Raw genomic sequence first — 19,055 nt, forward strand, 5'->3', positions numbered from 1 at the left:
TATAGAAGGTTTATTTTCTTTATTTTTCTTTGAAATGCACCTGCTCTCAGATGAATGACACTCCAGACACACAGAGGTTTTCGTGCTCATTGTGCTGTCACTGTAGTGGTTATGGGTTGAAACACTGTTGTATAAGAGGACGCCATCAAAGTTGATGGAGCAAGCACCTGAACAGTGTGTGGCTGGAGAAGCTGGGGGTAGAGAGGTGAAGTGGTTTGTTCAAGGCAGGACAGTGACCAACATAGCACTGCAGCTCAAGTCTCTTGAATTAACAGGGAAAATGCCCTAGCCCCCGCCCATCTTGCCTTTGCGATTTGTTCTCCTATTGAGACCACAGGCATTCTGTTTCCTCTTCTGTCAGGTTGTTTGAGTCCTCAGCATAAGTAGAGGCTGCAGAGTTGCGTGGATGCATAAGAACCTCTAAGTGTCATGTGGTTTAAAAAGCCAATGGGCATGAAGAAATGTTCTTATCAGTTCAGAGAGATTATGTATTATAAGTTAATTTATTCACACATTTCACATTCATCTGGGAGAAAAGCTTAACATTAGTTTTCACTTGTAGAGTTGGTGATTGAGATCAGAGAAATATGGAGGACTGTTTCAGAAAGATCTGATTTAATGGGTCTCCCTGTGCAGACAGGATAATTTTATTTCTGAAAAAGACATCAGTGCAATTTGGGACGCAGAAGACAACTGCAAAGCGGGGGAAGACTCTTTTCAGTTCATGTTTGCTTTCTCAGAGGAAAATTGCTAAGGCTTCATTCTAGAAGTGAAGGAGAACAGAATTGAAGAAAAGTGAGAAAAGTTATAGGCTTTCAAATAAAAAATTACTTTTTCATATTCTTGTATCTTGTTCATTTTTACCAACTCTGTATCTGTCTTCCACTCTTGCATAAGCACAGAAAATCAGAACTTGTAAGATATGGCATCAAACTGATGCGATCCTACACACATTGTCAAAGAGAAATCTGTAAACAAGAGACTGTGAGGGTTTTTTTGTTTGTTTGCTTTCTTTTTTCTTTTTTTTTTTTTTTTGCCTTCTGACCTCTCTTTCTCTGTGAAGTTCCTCCTACCTAAACAAAATCCATCATTATTGTGGCTGTACTGAGACAGCCAGTTGTTCTGGAATGGAAAAGGCTATCTGACTGGTGAAAGCCAGGTGTGCTTTTTCTTTGATTGGAAAAAACAGCCAGCAGAACAACAAAAGCTATTGTCTTATTCACATGCAGCCTCCACTGATGGCACTGCCCAGGGTAAGGGGATGCTTTTTTATTTTTCTGACCTCCATCAGACTTTAATCTAAGGAACTATTTTATAATTAAAATTATGCATAGAAATCAGATATCTGTCCTAATGGCTTCTTCTAATTAGACAGCAGTTTTGCCCTTCAGGAGGCTCACAGGGTATCAGAGCAGTTATTTAGCAGTGTATGGAGCCAGTCTCACCTGCACCAGGTTCCAGGTCCCATTAAAGCCTTGATTCTAGTGCTATACAGTGCAAATTCATGGGAAACTTTGGGATGATCAGTGGGTTGGAGCACTTCCCCTGTGAGTACAGGCTGATAGAGCTGGAGCTCTTCAGCCTGGAGAAGAGAAGGCTCTGAGGGACCTTATAGAAGCCTTCCAGTACCTGAAGGGGCCTAAAGGAAAGCTGGGGAGGGATTTTTTGTAAGGGCATGTAGTGACACAATGAGGGGAAATGGCTTTAAACTAGAAGAGTGTAAATTTAGACTAGATATTAAGAAGAAATTCTTTCCTGTGAGGGTGGTGAGACGCTGGAACAGGTTGCCCAGAGAGGCTGTGGATGCCCCATCCCTGGAAGCACTCAAGGCCAGGCTGGATGGAGCTTTCAGCAACCTGGTCTAGAGGGAGGTGTCCCTGCCTACAGCAGGGGGTTGGAACTAGATGATCTTAAAGGTCACTTCCAACACAAACCGTTCTAGAGTTCTTTGATTCTGGAAATGAGAAATTACAATTTGTGCTATAAAAGAGTATACCACAAAAAAATAAAAATAATTTTAAAGAAACTTTTATCATGTTGAACAGTCCTAAATCGTAGCTATCAAAAGCCTAAGAAATTCTACATACACGTTGGTCAGTGCCCAAATGTGGCTGTGACCCATGTGAGTCAGTGGCCTTTGCCTTTTGATTTTGTGCATCAGAGTGGTTTAGTGCTACCATTCCTTGGTTAAAGGGAAATATCTATGAAAACAAAATTGACTTGAAGCTTATTGCCTCTGTCAAAAATTTTGAAAGCAATCAGCTGAGTTCCTTATCTGTTGCCTTCTCTTTTATAAGGTTGATCTGCACAGCAAACAATTCTAATTTTCACTATGAAAAACTGAATTTGATAATGTTTTATAATCAGTTATGATTCTGCTTTATGGTATCTGGATTTTTTCTACAAAATATAATTTCTTCCAAAGTGTTTGTGAAACAAGTCCTCTTTGCAACAACACTGATAAATGCTTATCAGACCTCCGTATTACCTGAGTACAAACCTGAAAATTAATGTAATTATCCCAGGAATTCTGAAGATACAAGACTGTCCCTCAGCTCCTTAGGTAAATACCCTTTGAATAGCTATTTAATGCTGCTCCAGGCTTTGTGGCTGTTATGAATGTAGTTGCAGCCCATTTTAGTGTGTTGTGTTATGGTTCCCTCCCTGACCAGCTGCAGCTCTCCTTATCGCTGAAGTATCTGTGGTGGCTCAGCCAAACCCCTCCAGGTGATGGGAGATCTGTATCTTCTGGTAACTGCAGAATGAGAATTGTAGGAGTCCAGCATATTGCCTACCCCTACCTCCAGGTTTATGCACAGCAGCCAAATTTATTGTGGATGTAATTCCAGTGATACACCAGGGCAAGATTTGACCCTCCAATTTAATACCACCACGTCTGTCAGTAATTAAAAATAATTACTTAGGAAAGTGAAGGGATATGCTTATGTAATTAAAATTGCAATGGTCCCTATGTTTTCCTGCTGATACCATGTTAATATCTCTTGCTGTGTATCACGCTTTTCTTAAAAAATGCAAGCTTCTGACTTCTCAGCTGTGGGTGACAAAACAGTGCCATGCCTTACTTTTATATTCGCAAGAAAAAAGTTTCTTCTTCCCTTGTGAATCAGAATGTGGGTGGAAATTAGTTTAAAACTAAACAAAACAAAAAAGAAAAGGAAACAAGAACATTCAAACCAGCAATGTGGCTGACTTTTGACTCTTGAGGTGCCAGGGGCTGGTGTTAAAAGGATTAGGTAGTGGAGCAGCCAGCTGGCTCTCTGAGCTCTTTGGGCAGGAACAGACTTCTGCAGTGTCACTGAAATTCTCCCTGACTCTGATGTATCCACTCCATTCACACATCTGCCTTGCCACACTGAGAATATGAATTTGTCTGCAAGTCTGGTGGGTAGCATTACCCTTTGAGCCAACAAAAGTATGGATAAAAGAATCAAAAGCAGATATTGAAAAAGATGTATTGACCTGTGTCAGTCTGTGGCATAAATCAGACATGGCTTGTACAATCAATATTCTGTTCTGATGGTTAGCATGTGCATCTGTGCTCAGTCCTTTCCCTTCAGGAACCATTGTGACCTGTGCAGAGGCAGGCTGTGTGTTCCTGCAGTTGGACGGTGGGTTTGCAAGGCTGATTCCCTCACACACCTCTGCCATGGGGAGGGCAGTTACAGAGAGCATTGGCAATTCTAGTCGTGACAGTATCAGTGCTTTCAATGTAAGAATCCATGCATGTGTGCAGTACAATACAAAGATTTGACTTGCATATCTGACTTGCTGTTGTTGGCAAAATCCAGATTAAGCATATTATCAAGAAACAAAGAGTGTGTTTTCATCACTCACAAAGACATTTCCTCCCCTAGAACATTAATGTATATATGTGCAGGCACGGAAATAAAATGATAAATCACATTACAGAGGCAGGCTAATGGAGCTGGGGTTGTCTCTGGAGAAGGCTAGATCCAGAGAGACCTTGTTGTGACCTTCCTGTACTTAAGGAGGCTTATAAGCAAGAGGAGGTCTGACTTTTACACAGCTGATAGAAATGGCAAGGAGGAAACTAAAAGAGGGGAGATTTAGGTTAGATGTTAGGAAGAAATTCTTTACTCAGAGCGTGGTGAGGTACTGACACAGACTGCTCACAGAAGCTGTGGGTGCCCCTTCCGTGGGTTGAAGGCCGGGTTGGATGGGGCCCTGAGCAGCCTCATCTAGTGGGTGGCAGCCCTGCCCATGGCAAGGGTCTGGGGCTGGAGGGTCTTTAAGTCTCTTTCAGCCCAAGCAATTCTGTGATTTGCAGCAGAACCCTAAACCTAGTGGCAGCCAGTGTGGTGAAGAGTTGACACCTCTCCAGTACTTCCTTGGATGCCATGCACGTAACTCAGAAGTGGGCAGCAGCAGCTTTTGATGGCAGAATTTCTCCATGTCCTCATTCTCCTGCTCAGGTTGGATCAGGTCCTGCAGCACCAACTGCCCTGGGTAGGGCAGGGCTCACCACTGGAACCGGCTGCTTTTTCAAAACCACAAATTATGTGCATTTTTGTTCAGCACTTTGGACTGCAGAGGAAGGGTCAGAACACAGTATTTTTCCATATGACTTTCAGCTCCTGTTCAAAGGGAAGAGACTGGAGAATTCTGCAGAAGGAGTGGTGAGGGCTGGGGACATGTTTGTCACTGCAGCTCGATACTGGAGAAGTAGTCAATCTTTCACTGCTCCAAGAGGAGGTCAATGACAGCAGGGATCACAGTGCCTTGTTTTAGATGTTCTGCCTCTTAAGGGAGGGGGTTAGAAGCAGATGCATCAATATTTTAGAAGCTACTTAGCTAGAAAATGAGAGTTAACATCACTAGGATTCTGTTTTATGTGTAAGCAGATGAAAAAAATTGGAATATTTTTAATTAACTTTTGAGTCTGTCTTTTCATGAAATTACTTCCGATAAGTCCAGATTTCAAGGAGTCGCTTATTTGCCAGGTTGAAAAAGAAGAATGATGAAAGCCAGTGTGTAAATAATAGGAGAGTCCTCTGATTTAGAGTTGCTCAGGGCTTGACCTTGCTCTCATTTCTGTCAGCTGAAGCTCTTGCACCGGCTGCGGTGGGAACTACTTCACTTTTACATAAGCCACTGACTGTGAGATCCTGCCTTCCAAACTTTCACTTGCAAAGTACTAAACACTGCCCTCTAATCGTGCAAATGGCTGTCCAGGAGGGTAAGCTGGTGTGCTTGAGTGGACCTTTGGGCTTGTGAATCAGAGCACATTTACATGAGGTGTTACTTCAGTGTCGGGACTGTCAGCATTTTGCAGGTGGTGATTAGCACTGTCTTGAGCTGCTTTGTGTGGCGGTGGCTGGCGCTGCCTTATCTCAAGACATGGCTGAAGCACAGGGCAACCTGAGGGCTTTGGAGATGAGACTGGAAGGCTCCAGAGAGCAGGAGCTGCACTTGAAGGTTTCCCTGACAGAGTGGCTCGGGCTGTCTTTTTCTCAATGAAAAATGATCCCAGAAGAATGACATGCAAACCAAGGGAAACTCAGAGAAGCATATTTTTGTTTGTTTGTTTGTTTCTTGTTTTGAGAGCTTTTTTGTTTGTTTGGTTATTTTTTTGGTTATTTAGAAGTGAAAACATTTTTGATGCTTAGAATTTTTTTCAAATACTTGCTTGTTTCAGATGCCAGATCAGTTTGATCAGACAGTGGTGCTCAATCAACTGCGCTACTCTGGGATGCTGGAGACTGTGAGGATTCGGAGGGCTGGCTTCCCAGTCCGAAGGCCCTTCCAAGACTTTTATAAAAGGTAAAAGCACCAACATGTGCACTTCAGGTGTGAGTCGTGGTTATCAATCAATGTTCTCATGTAGAGGAATAATGTAAAAATCTAATATTAAAAAAATAGAGTAAAAATAGAAAACATGTTTCTTAAATGAAGCAATAAATACTTTTTGATTGCCAGGTATAAAGTTCTCATGAGAAACTTAACTCTGCCCGAAGACTTAAATGAGAGATGTGCCGTCCTTCTTCGTCTGTATGACAACACAAGTACTGAATGGCAGCTTGGAAAAAATAAGGTAAAATAATCCGGCCACATGTGTTGTGGCTACTGCTTATACAAGGTTGAAGGGATTTTGACTGCACAGCTGCAGAAGTATAGTTGTAATGGTAATTACATTTGGCCTTAAAGGAAGCTGAGCATGTTTGTTGATGCTCTAGAGATTCCTCTAAGTAATTTGTAGTTGTGCTAAGGAATTCGCTGTCTGAGGCACTTGAACCTACATGTCATTTATAGAGAAAGAGCCCACTTGGGTGGACTCACAGACAGGAGCACTGGTGAGGATCAGAATGTAGAACACGGTAGCTGGATTTTGGAATTCTGAGAAGTCCCTAGCCCTTGAGGCAGTGCTCTGTTCTACGAGGAGCTCCATTCGTTCCAGTGAACTCACTACCTGGCTCCTGATCCGCAGGGGAAGTCACAGAGAGGGACTGTAGCCAGTGTTGGTACAGCAGAGCTGAGCTCCACATGTGCTTGCTTGTCCTAGTCTAGGAGTTCTCAAAGGTACATTCAGTCTCCATATGTGTCCTGCCAGATAACCTGAACTTTGCTGCCACTGTTTTTTTTTAAAGAATTTCACATTGTTTTTATTAGAAGAATGTAACTTTGAGTAATGAAACAATCCCAGTGTTTCAGCATGCTGGTTTTGCAAGTTTAAAGGTTCCCCAGTGCAGGATCTGAGATTTCCTGACTATTAATACATGGTAAAAGGACTGGGGAGTGGATTACAAACAGCATTCCTTGGCATGTATGAGGTGTCTCAGGGATTATACTGAGAGATATAATTCAATCATGTTAAAGTTATTTTGGGACATGAAATCTGAGATATTCTGATTGTAACTGAAGTCATTTTTCAACCCATTTTTGTAGACTGTGGCTTGCAAGTCATACAGTGATAGCAGACAAAGCTAGATGTTGGTTCCTCTTATTGCAGATGTAGCAATCCTTATGCACAGACCCTGGACAAGGCTTTAGCATATTAGCATAATAACATCTATGAGGACCTCAAATTGTAAGCAACTACTCGGCAGGATCTCAGCAGGAACCAGAGCTCTCTTGTAACCTCCCATACTGAGGACTGGGATAATTACCCTCAGAGCTGTGTGTGCATTTTTAAGAGTCTTCATAAATAGCTTATTGTTGAAGAGAACAAGGGAGCATTGGTTTCAGACTGAGCATACTATGGGGCACTTTGTGATTTAAGAGGAGTAGTAACAACATTGCCGTGATTCAACTTGAGTGTGAAATTTTCTTGTTTTCACATTACAGGCTGCATTGCACCTGCTCAGGAAAATGTGTTAGCCTATGCATAGTATGTGCTTAACATCTATTTTGGTTCAGGAAGTAGCTGAATGCCTTTCTGAATCAGAATTTTGGGACGTTTTTAAAGCCAATGTGTGCAGAGCAAAGGAAGATTGCCCACTGAGAGAAAGAAAAGGCTTTTTCCTTGACAGCCTTTTTTATACATGAATAAAGACTGTGTGCAACTCAGGTAGTGGAACTCTGGGACTCCCTGTGGGACTGTATGTGTTCATTAGTCTTTGATAATTAGTTGCAAAATCAAGTCTCCTTCTACATTTAGAACTCAGAACTGTGCCTTTCATCAGTTTTGTGATGGGCTTTTGTACTCCTAAACTATTCATACCAATCAACCAAACAAAAGCCAAAACAAAAATAGTTGATGGATGTGTCCATTGCCCTGTGAGCTGAGAAGCAGTCTGTCTGCAGGATGCTGGTGGCTGTGAGGGATACCTGGCCCATACATGTACCCAGCACAGCAGTTCCGTGCCTGTAAGTACAAGAGCAGGCAGCCTGAATATGGAACCACTCTCATTTCAGTGCACTTCTGCAGGTTTATACCAGTGATATTTGAAGGAACAAAGATTGCAGGAGGTTAAAGAAGCTCTATTTGTAATGTAAAACAGCTGAATTCTCAGGGCAGTCTTTCTGCTCCCCAAATACCCTGCTCTGGGTGTCCCTGCTGCAGCAGGCCTTGGACTGCATGGATCCGGGAGGTCCCCTCCAACCTCTGCCATGCTGTGATTCTATGAAATCAGGAAGTTCATGCTAAGTCCTAGAGCTTTTTGGCCCATGTTACTCTTTGATGGCAAAGCCTGGTAATGAATCTATTAATTATATTTAGTGTACTCCATCTTTTTCAACTGAAATCCAAAGTCAGAAGATCACCTGCAGGTATTTTCCTTCAAAACAAATACGTTTTCTATTAAAGAAATACTGTGCTTGACTCTGAATTCAAAGTTCAGGCTTACTGCTGAGAATGGCTCTGTGAGCCTGGCTGTCCTTTATCTACGTCACTATCCACAAGTTAAGCCAGAATTTTTCTTGCATAGGTTTTCCTCCGGGAGTCGTTGGAACACAAATTAGAGAAACAGCGAGAGGTGGAAGTCACCAAGGCAGCAATGATTATCCGAGCACACATCTTAGGGTACGCAGCCCGGTAAGTGACTGGATGGGAACGTCAGTAATTAAGCTTTTGTACAGATGGGTGGGTGTCAGGTAGTAAAATTCCTAGGACACAATTTTTCACTTTTCATAGGAACCAGGCATCAGAATCCTGTAAGTGGCTTTTGAAAATAATGCCTGATGTCCTTAGCAGACTTAAGCAGAATTAAAAAAAATGAGTTAGAGTTATTTTGATGTAATGAATAGGACAGTATGGAAGACTGGAGGTCAGCCATCCTTGTAATGGTATCTTGGAATGAAATAAGTGGTAGAAAATCTAGCAGGATGATACCTAATGGGGCTGCCCCCAAATTACGCATGTTTATCTTTGCTTTTTCATGATAGAGAGCAAATGTAACTAGTCGGTTTGGTTCTTTAAGAACTGAACATTAGGCAAGTGATTAATGTTTCATTTGTTTACTCAGCTTCCTGCATTATGTATTAGGTGGAGTTTCTCATCCCATCTGTTTATTTCTCTGCTTTCTCTACAAATCAGCTGAGGACAGTTTGAGGAAACTTGTTTGCATAATGTAGTCTTCTCCTTATATTCTGACTAATATGTTACCAAAAACTATATTCATTTTTAATGACAGAGCTACCTGTGCATAATCTTTCTTTTCAGAGATGTTGGACAGATACCTATGAGTATCTTCTCTGCATGCATACACACATGTACAAGCTGTACTTGGTAGCATTTTCTTGTCAAGGGCACAAGAACATGTAAGACAGGTAGTGTGCATTTCCTTAATGAAAATACAGATTGCTCTGTCATGGAAATGAGGGCATCTCTTCCCTTTCCTGGGGAAGAGAATATGAATTAGAATGGAGAAACCACCACAGAGGCAGAAAAAATAAACTGCTTCAGTGCTGTGCCTCATTATTGCAGGTCATTATGGTAGGACTTCTCATAACTGCTCATTAATCCTTTGTTTCCTTATAAATTTACTTTATTTTGTGATGTTTTTGTCCTTTTTTTTCCCCAGAAAGAGGTATAGAAAGGTTCTATACTATGTGGTTGTGATACAGAAGAACTACAGAGCATTCTCTAGTAGGAGAAGGTTCCTTTGCCTGAGGAAGGCAGCCATTGTTCTTCAGAAGCAGCGGCGAGGCCAGATTGCTCGACGTGTTTTCAGGGAAAGACTGGAGGAGAAGCGGAGACAAGAGGAAGAAAGAAGAAAAGAGGAAGAGGAAAGGTGCAGTATGCTCCCTTGCATCACACTCCATTCCATATTAGGTTTTACTCTGAACAGACGTTCTTGCAAGTAAAGGCAATTGATTTTGGAATTCTGTGCTTCTTTTGATTAAAAAAAAAAAGTAGTTACATATTCACAGACATATTCTTTGTGACCTTATTTTTTGTTGTCTTTCCTTGTGGCAGATGATTGAAAACTGAGCTATTGCCCTAGCACAGGCATTTGATTATCATGTGTTGAGATTGATTTGCTAACTATTTTCTTCCCTCGCTTTTAGGGAAAGACAAAGGCAAGAAGCAGAGCGTCTTGCTCAGCAGGTAAATGATATTCTTAATACTTGCAGCCATCCTGTTTATTTGAGTATCTCAACCCAACCATAAAAAAAAAAATAAAAGACATCTGTGGCATTTAAACAGAACTTTTTGTTAGCAGATAAAACCAAAGGAAACTTGATACAGTTGTTTGCATGGGAATTTCTTTCACCTCATGCTTCATTTAATTTCGGCAAAGACAGAACTTTCTACATGTTCTTGAGCTTTTCAGTATTTCTGAGTAAATGCAATCACTCTTTTATTTTTCTTTTTCTTTCGTTTTCTTTCTGATGTAGGGACAAGGGTTCTTTTAAATAAATAGGATGATCAGAGTATAGTGCTTACAAACTACAAAATAGTCTTGCACTGAGGAGACAGTATTATATTTTCTTCTGTTTTGAATGCAGGCTGAAGAGGAGAGAAAGAAACAGGAGCTGGCTGCCATTCAAAAAGCCCAGAAGGAAGTGGAGCTGAAGCAAGAGGTGGAGAGGCAGAAAGAAAGCAGGCAGGTAGAAGAAATCTTGCGTTTGGAAAAAGAAATTGAAGACTTGCAGCGTGTGAAGAAGCAGCAGGAGCTGTCTTTGACTGAGGCTTCATTACAGAGGCTGCAGCAACTCCGAGATGAGGAACTCAGGCGGCTCGAGGATGAAGCCTGTCGAGCAGCCCAGGAGTTCCTGGAATCTCTGAACTTTGCTGAGATCGATGAATGTGTCCGAAACATTGAGAGGTCGCTCTCTGTGGGCAGTGGATATCCTGCTGAGCTCACTGAACAAACTGGAAATGCCTGCAGTGAAAAGCCCAATTTTAACTTCAGCCAGCCATATCCTGAGGAGGAGGTAGATGAGGGCTTTGAAGCTGATGATGATGCATTTAAGGATTCACCCAATCCAAGTGAGCACGACCATTCTGATCAGAGGACCAGTGGCATCAGAACAAGCGATGATTCCTCAGAAGAGGATCCGTATATGAATGATACTGTGGTGCCAACAATTCCTGCTGCTAGCAACACCATGCTTATACCTCCTACCCATGATACAGTCAGTCTCCACAACTCTTCAAGTGGTGAATCTACATACTGCATGCCAGAAAATGTATCGTGTAGACCACCGGACTCTGTGGAACTTATTTCTCCAGATGGAGATTATGATTACGACCAAGATGATTACGAAGATGGTGCTATTACTTCTGGTAGCAGTGTGACCTTTTCTAATTCGCACAGTAGCCAGTGGTCACCGGACTATCGGTGCTCAGTGGGGACATACAATAGCTCTGGAGCATACAGGTTTAGTTCTGAAGGAGCTCAGTCTTCTGTAAGTATCATTCTTGTATTATCTAATAATTGATTTATGCTTTCTGATTTTTTTCCGTTGTACAACCATGCAGTCACTGTAGCTGTTCTTAGAAATGCTTGTATTATGTAATTCAACTTATTTACACTGCATATGGGCATAGTTAAGTGTTGATTGCAATTCTAGGGTAATGCAAGTGTATGGTTCTGTGTAGTTTAATGCAGAACTGCGTATTATTTTGTGAAGATCTCAGTGCATGGCCGTGGATGCAATTCATAAGCAAAATTTGTGTGTCTGTTGGAGTGGGAAGATTGGGTAGCATTGTGGGGAACTGATTTTGGAAAAGGCAGATTCAGTTCTGCATGCAAGTCAGAACAGTGTTGAATAAACTGCTTGCAGAATCCCCAAGATATCAGATGTATTTGAGATTACTTTAAGAGTAAATTTCAGATGATGGCAAATAGTTGCTGAAGCAGTTAATTGAAGGGCTCTTTTTTCAGTGCTGTTTACTGAATCGACAGTTTACTATCATGAATATTTTTGGAAGAATATGATTTCTTCCGCCACTCACAAAATACTTCAGTGAAACTGTGTGTCTGGGAAAGTGAAAACATATTTCACCAACACTGACTTCTTTAGAAGGAAGATGTTAGCACTAAAATATCTGCTGCAGCTGAGGTAATAAAAGCCAAAGAAAATGTGTTCATTCAATACATCATAAAATGTTTTAGCTGAAGACTTCTAAACTTGTTTTCTCTAAGCTCTTTCCTGAGAAATCATTTTACCTTTGTTCCTTTCTTTCATAGTTTGAAGACAGCGAAGAAGATTTTGACTCCAGGTTTGATACAGATGATGAACTTTCCTACCGGAGGGATTCTGTCTATAGCTGTGTTAGCCTGCCCTACTTTCACAGCTTTCTGTACATGAAAGGTACCGGGTGAACAAGAATTGGTTAAACATACAAACTAATCAGAAATATTTAATAAACCTTGTACACTAATTCCTGTAGACTTTAGCTATTTTCAAAATTTTGAAAGGCTGATGGAAAAGTCTGGAGAGAGCTGCTCTCAAATGAAGTGCCTTGCAGTACCTTACATCTGGCAATGTTTTTCCTCTCTGCAAAGAAACATTGAAATTTTTTGGCTGCCTCTGTTTCATTTTATATCTTTGCCAGCTTGTAAACAATGAAATATCCAATACAAACATAGCAAAATAGCTTGCAAAGTCAAATTGTAACAAATTTTGAAGAAAGCTCATTCCTGCTAATCAAAACCTTTTACCATGGACAGTGTTCTCTGCTGCAAACCAGTTTTGCTGATTTCAGTCAACTTTCATTTGGATTCTGAAAGAAAAAAAGGAAGTGTATGCATAGCAAAGAGACATAAGAGACTCTACAAGAATATTCTCAAGAGTTCTCTGGTTAAGATTCTTGGACTTAATTTCTAATGATCAACACAAAATTATAATCTAGGTGAAATCTCGTATCGTTCTCATCACTAACATAACTTAATTTGTTGGAGTAGGAGTAGGGATGAACAGGTGCATGGGTACACTGATGTGAAAAGTAATGTATGCTGTCACTGCTAGCATGGTTCTTATCCTCTGACATAGTTAGCAACAAGGGATGACAAGAATATACTGGTTTGGTTGAGTTTTTTTGTAGCTGAGGTAACAACAATGCAAGTTGTATTGTGTAATTAAACAAAATCACAGAAAGTTTATGCACAGCGTTGCTACACTTTGGTATGACCGAGCTCACACTGGCATATGTCCCTCTTAAAGTGTGGTTCTTGTAGGTTTTTCCGAATTTTCCAGTTTTGAGTTGAACATTTACCTCCTAATAACCATAAATACTGAAGAAAACTTTCTTGTAAGTTATTATATATATTTATTGTATATGTGTGTATCAATATATACTGTATATTTGTATACATGTTACATTATTTTTGTAGAATATGTATTATTATAATTTGTAATTTAAGGTTCTTTAGATTACCAACTATATGGTAGCTTTAGGGATATGTAAAAATTAGATAGTTCATTTCGAGTCTTGCAGCAGAGACTCATTTCAACTGCAGTGCTGTTGGCCAACATCTCCTAGTGTTGGTTTGGTCACAGCTTCTGTTTTATAATGTAATTGTTTGTCTTAACTATGTATGAACCCACATCTATCCCTTTTTGCCAGGTGGCTTAATAAACACATGGAAACGACGCTGGTGTGTCCTGAAAGATGAGACCTTCCTGTGGTTTCGCTCCAAGCAGGAAGCACTTAAGCAGGGTTGGCTTCACAAAAAGGGGGGTGGATCATCTACTCTTTCCAGAAGGAACTGGAAGAAACGATGGTTTGTTCTCAGGCAGTCCAGGTTGATGTACTTCGAAAATGACAGTGAAGAAAAGTTAAAGGGTTCTATTGATGTCCGAACGGCAAAGTAGGTTTATATATGTTTATATACTACACGATATCCTACTAAATACTTCTTGGGAGTTATCTGGGAATACACCAAGTGCTCTGCCTTCAAACTATACAAATGGAAGCATGAGTGTGTTTGATGAAGATCTTGAAAGCAAGTGTTGTCCTTACTTGGCTCTCTTTTAAGTCCATGGAGTGTTGCAGTTAAGGCAGTGCCAAGTACTTCAGAGAGCTGCTGCTGTAGTGAACTCCAGACAAGAAGCCCTGCTTAGTCTGTAATGATTCCCAAGGCAACTCAGAGCACGTTGCCAAGTCTGTAGCTGGAGGCAAACACAAATGGAGAGGGTGGAATTAATAGGCAATGAATATATATTTAAGTTAGCATGGGTCAAAGCTATATGTTTGGTATACATTTATGATTTTTTACATGTTTGAAATAATTAGGGTAGTTCTACGTGAAGGTCTTCAAGATGCATATGTGCATTTCAAAAATTTAGAATTGCTGAATCAAACTTAACAATTTCTGTCTTGCTAACAGAAGTTTCTTATGCCTTAAAATTCTATGTTTTGAATAGCATGCATCAAAAAAGCTTTTTAAGGGATAGTATTTTACTTTTAAATAGTCAACATCTTTTATGATTCAGTGGATCTAATTTAAAAATTAGAGCTTGCTAATATTGATAGTCTTGTTTCTGTATAAGGATACATAAGCTTTCCTCCTTGGTAAAGAAAATAGAAATGGCTGTAACACTTGATTCCAGTCAGCATCTTGTAAACTGCAGCTGTGCATTTTATTTTGTTTGTTTAACAGAAATAAATTGAAAGTGTAGTTTAATCTTTTATTCGGAAGTCTTGGTTGAGCCTGATTCAGGCAGGACAACGCAAATAGTTTCAATGGGCATCCTGACTTGCTCTTGTAAAACCAACGTGCTACTGGCTCTCAAGAAACTATGAATAGAGAGTAAATGTCCTACCGCTATTGTTTTTGGCTGAAACTGAATTGTTTCTGTCCCATATGCCATAACGTGTATTTAGTCCTTTTTCTAATGTGCTCGAACCACATTTTGTTGTCACTGCATGGTTTCATCAGCTGTTCCCTGGGGAAGCTCTTTGCTGACTGTTCCTTTAAAATAGTCGGATAACGATTGTTGATCCTAACTGGAACTGAAAGTTGAATGAAAGATTTGTACATAAAACAACTGGAATAAAAGGCAGTTGTATTTAAAGTCATGTATGTTAGGACAAGTAAGCGGTAGCTTTTCTATGTAACTTTAATACTGATTATATTCCTAACATACCATGTGAGAGATGTTTCACCATTCCGTATTAGCCATCCCATTCCAATTTTATTCATAGTGCTGCTTCACTTAAAATACACAACAAGGAAGTACTGGAGGAAGGAAGGCAAATTAAGGAAAACAGTACAGAAAAACAGCATTTTGTTTATTTTTAATCCTCGGGAGCTTTCCTTTAAGCACCTGAATTCAGTTATTTTTGCCTGATAATGCTTTTTCTTTAGTTTGTGTTACAATAATAGTGTAGCCACCTTTGTATAGTGATACTCATAATGGTTTGATTATTTGAATATACGCTGAAAACATGGCAGTTGTAATTTGGTGTATAAATACTGCCTGATATCTCAAATTAATCAGGTGCAACAGTTCTGATTGCTGTTGTTTCCAATGTCTGTGAGTCTCTCAGCACAATAGTGTTTCCAAAATGTGTTGGTAGTATCTAATGTGCAGTCTTGTCATTTTCTTCTTTTCAGAGAGATTGTTGATAATACAGGCAAAGAAAATGGTATTGACCTAATAATGGGTGATAGGACCTATCACTTGATTGCTGAGTCTCCTGAGGATGCAAGGTATGGAAATCATCAGGCTTTTTTGTTCTGCTTTTTAGCTTCCATGCCATTCTAACTTGTGCTTATCATTTTATTAGCCTGCTATCACCAAATAGCCAGGCTGTGTTAAACACATTGCATTGAACACTTTTTCCAAAGGCATGCTGGTATAAGAAAATCTCATGGCAGAATATTACAGACTCAGACTCTCAGGGAGTCAGACTCAGTGAAAATTTCCCTATAAGCTGGCTGTGTGCTTTCCTTGTTTTTAGACACTTAATGAAATACAGTATGTATGTAGAGAAGCAGTAACTGGCTTTTAATGATTTTCTTTTGCATTATCCTGCTGCATTTAGCTGCATAGATTAAATCAATATTTAAGATTCCTCTCAGTTACCTGAAATAATGTACCATTTAGAGGTGAGATCTGTCTACCTAAGCAGAGCCTACGTATTTTTCAGATAAAAGTTGCAGTGGGATCATTAGATTTTAGGATGAATGCATATTCATAAATAAGAGGAGCATGCAACAGTGTTGACCTTTCTACCAAATCAAAAAAAGATCTTACTTTTGCTGCTACCATATCAAATGGTAGGGGAGGGCTGCTAGGTGAAGAGCAAGCTTAACTTGTCAGATCAGTTCTAGTGTATATCTAATAAATAAATAAAATAAAGTAATCCCCACACTATTTGTTTTGAGATAATAATGTGCTTGCCTATAAAATCAAACATTTGAATGAAGTTAACTTAGTAATCAAATCTTATTACCCATTGCGTTGCTGCCCGAAGGCCTGAGCACAGAATGCCTATGCCAACATTACTTGAGCTAGTTTTGTTCTGAAGCCTTGAAAGTTGCTTCATTTTTTGTCTTTTTTTTTTTTTTAATCATATGTATCATATTGCCCTGGAAAAAAAATTCAGCAGTGCTTACAAGGCAGTCAGTGATTCATTTTTCAGCATCCTTAAAACCACACTTAAAAAAGTAATTCAACACTCCTTATGATTCTTCTGTGATGTGAGTAAATTTTAAAGGGAAAGATTAGCTAAAGTCTTACCTGTTATACACGTGTACATAACCCACTAAATGCTTTGTAGGGATCAGTAAGGAATTGCCAGAATGAAGACTTGTGTCTGTTGTCATGAATCTCTTTTTTCCTAAGTGTGGAGGAGGAGACACTATACACTATTTTTGTGTATAATACACATAATACACCATCTAGATTAAATTATGTTTTAGCAATGTGTTCCATGTTTTCTTTTTTTCGTATTGATCTTAGTAAACTTTAATGTGGGAGATGTGCAAGGATTTCCAGATGGGCTCAACTCAAAGCCTTGTAACGTTTGACAGTGTTAAAAGTGAAGTACAAAATTATTGGGTTGTGTTAGTTCTGGATCTGCTATGAAAAAAATTATTTTGCACATGGGCTAGGTGATTATCTGAGGTTGCTTTTTGTTCATATGAAAGGAAGAGAAAAGAAAAAAACGTGAACCCTTCTCAAAAAGGAATTCCTTTTTCAATCGTGATGACTGCGTACTTGAGAAGTAATGTTTCAGGGGTTAGCCACTGTTTCAAAACCCTCCTCTGTCTTTGTCCTTATTCCTGAGTTCTACTACTCAGCTGAAAGCCAAGGGATGTCCCAGGGGGGAAGAAAGTAAAAGGAGAGTAAAATCTGCCTTTGTCTTTTTGCCAAGTGCTGTGATGGATTTATTTTTCATTGCTTAGACAAAGATTACACAATGACATTAGGAAATCTCCAAATTGTTCTTTAAAATTGAATAATAAATTATTACTAACTGTGCATACAGTACTGTGAAGGCCTTTTTGTCATTTATATCAAGACTGACATTTAAATACATTTGCAGTTCCTGAGCCTAATGGAAAAGCTGAATTTAATTTGTGGGACTCTTCAGGTAGATGAGTCTTTCGTTTCTTTGACTGATAGCTCTTTCTCTTCAGACAACTTTCTCCTCATTTTGAGGGGTCTTCAGTGAACTTGTCTCACATAAGTAAGTAAGTGTAAAGCCTTTCTGTGCATATCTCCAAGTCTTAACAAAGGAATCAAAACTAAAAACATTCTCATCTTTTCTCCTTCGGTCAGGACTCTGAATCTTCCTTTTTCTTTCCTTTTCTTTATACTTTGTGTTATTCCTAATGAAAACATAATCTGTTGGAAAAGACTTGAGATGATAATGGCCATGATGGTACCTTTTGACAGACTACACATTTTCACAAACAATTTTGGCAGTTCAGTTTCCAGATGTCTACATTATGGAAAGCAGTTGCTTCTGAATGCTGGAGTTAAGGAGGCAGCATTTCAGTTTCATAGGCATAATTCTTTGACTATAGTGGCAGATAGTTTTACATTTAAAGCCATTAGTTTTGCATTTGTTTTCTCAACCTGGTGGTGGTGAACCCTCTGCACAGAAGTGAGGACTTAGTTTTAAAGGTTGGGCTTTTGAGTCCTTTGAAAACTCAGCCTCAGGTAGTTTTCATTAGAATGGTAAATTCATATCTCAAACAATGGCATTCAGGAACCTGCTGAACAAGTCAAGCGCTGCCCTCAAATTTCTTCCAGTGGAATTGCTTAGAGCAGTTTAGCTTTATCGTATGCAAATGCCAGAATGGTAGAGATTTCCCAGAAGCAGAAGGTGTGGTTGGAATTAAATCCCTCTGCAACTGCTGCTCAGCACCGAGGCCAGAGTACTGGAAATGTCTCTCCCAGTTCTCCTGGTGTGGAAATGTAAGGCTATTGGGGTGGTGCAAATTGGCTCTGGTTCAACCACATGGATCCTTCCAGCTGCTGGATTTTCCAATGCTCCATTGGGAACAAGAACTGTAAAGGTAGTTCCTTGGGGTTTCTCTTCTTTTTCCTCTCTGGACTGTAAGGACATGATGTCCTCTTGGCCTTTGCAGAGGAATTGTTGTAAGTATTATGTAAGTTGTCACGCTCTCAGAGTAGCAGAATTTATAATCTGAAGGTTGGATTTTCCATTGAAGGCTTTGTATGTAGCTAGCAGTGGTTGGGTTTTTTTCCAGATGAAATGTGTATAATGTGTTACTAATACTTTCTTAACCCTCCGACATTTCAGTATGCTCAGTGCCAGTTTTCTGCCACATCTTATGCAAGGTATTTGTCTTCAGGAGGAAGGGTACGACATGAATTTGGATAGGAGATCTGGAGGGGCTTGTTTGTATCCAGTAGTACCTGAACTGACATAAAGCTTCGCTGCTTGTATGCATGTTGACAAAAAGAATCTTAAGCAATTTCGAAAACCAACAGAACCTGCTAAATCTCCGCAGAACAATGGTGACAAAAGGCATGTGCACAAGGGATGTTTCTTACACTACTGCCTTTCTCTCCACAGCCAGTGGTTTAGTGTTCTGAGTCAAGTCCATGCATCCACTGAGCAAGAGATCCGAGAGATGCATGATGAGCAGGCAAACCCACAAAATGCTGTGGTAAGTCAACATCTGAAGAAATTTTCAGAGCAA

At 39.9% G+C, this 19,055-nt stretch overlaps 1 protein-coding gene across 1 annotated transcript in view; it reads left to right on the top strand.

Moving 5' to 3' along the window:
* The window catches only part of MYO10 (myosin X), a 121,464-nt gene that overhangs the window by 87,818 nt on the left and 14,591 nt on the right, over positions 1 to 19,055 (top strand). Inside the window, exons 19-28 of the mRNA XM_031552780.1 lie at positions 5,678 to 5,802; positions 5,959 to 6,073; positions 8,406 to 8,512; positions 9,501 to 9,710; positions 9,988 to 10,027; positions 10,429 to 11,331; positions 12,117 to 12,240; positions 13,496 to 13,739; positions 15,489 to 15,584; positions 18,929 to 19,022. Coding sequence (XP_031408640.1) covers positions 5,678 to 5,802; positions 5,959 to 6,073; positions 8,406 to 8,512; positions 9,501 to 9,710; positions 9,988 to 10,027; positions 10,429 to 11,331; positions 12,117 to 12,240; positions 13,496 to 13,739; positions 15,489 to 15,584; positions 18,929 to 19,022 — 2,058 coding nt within the window. The remainder of the gene's footprint in view (positions 1 to 5,677; positions 5,803 to 5,958; positions 6,074 to 8,405; positions 8,513 to 9,500; positions 9,711 to 9,987; positions 10,028 to 10,428; positions 11,332 to 12,116; positions 12,241 to 13,495; positions 13,740 to 15,488; positions 15,585 to 18,928; positions 19,023 to 19,055) is intronic.

This window comes from Meleagris gallopavo, chromosome 3, assembly GCF_000146605.3.
Source record: "Meleagris gallopavo isolate NT-WF06-2002-E0010 breed Aviagen turkey brand Nicholas breeding stock chromosome 3, Turkey_5.1, whole genome shotgun sequence".
In the NCBI taxonomy this organism is placed as follows: Eukaryota; Metazoa; Chordata; class Aves; order Galliformes; family Phasianidae; genus Meleagris; species Meleagris gallopavo.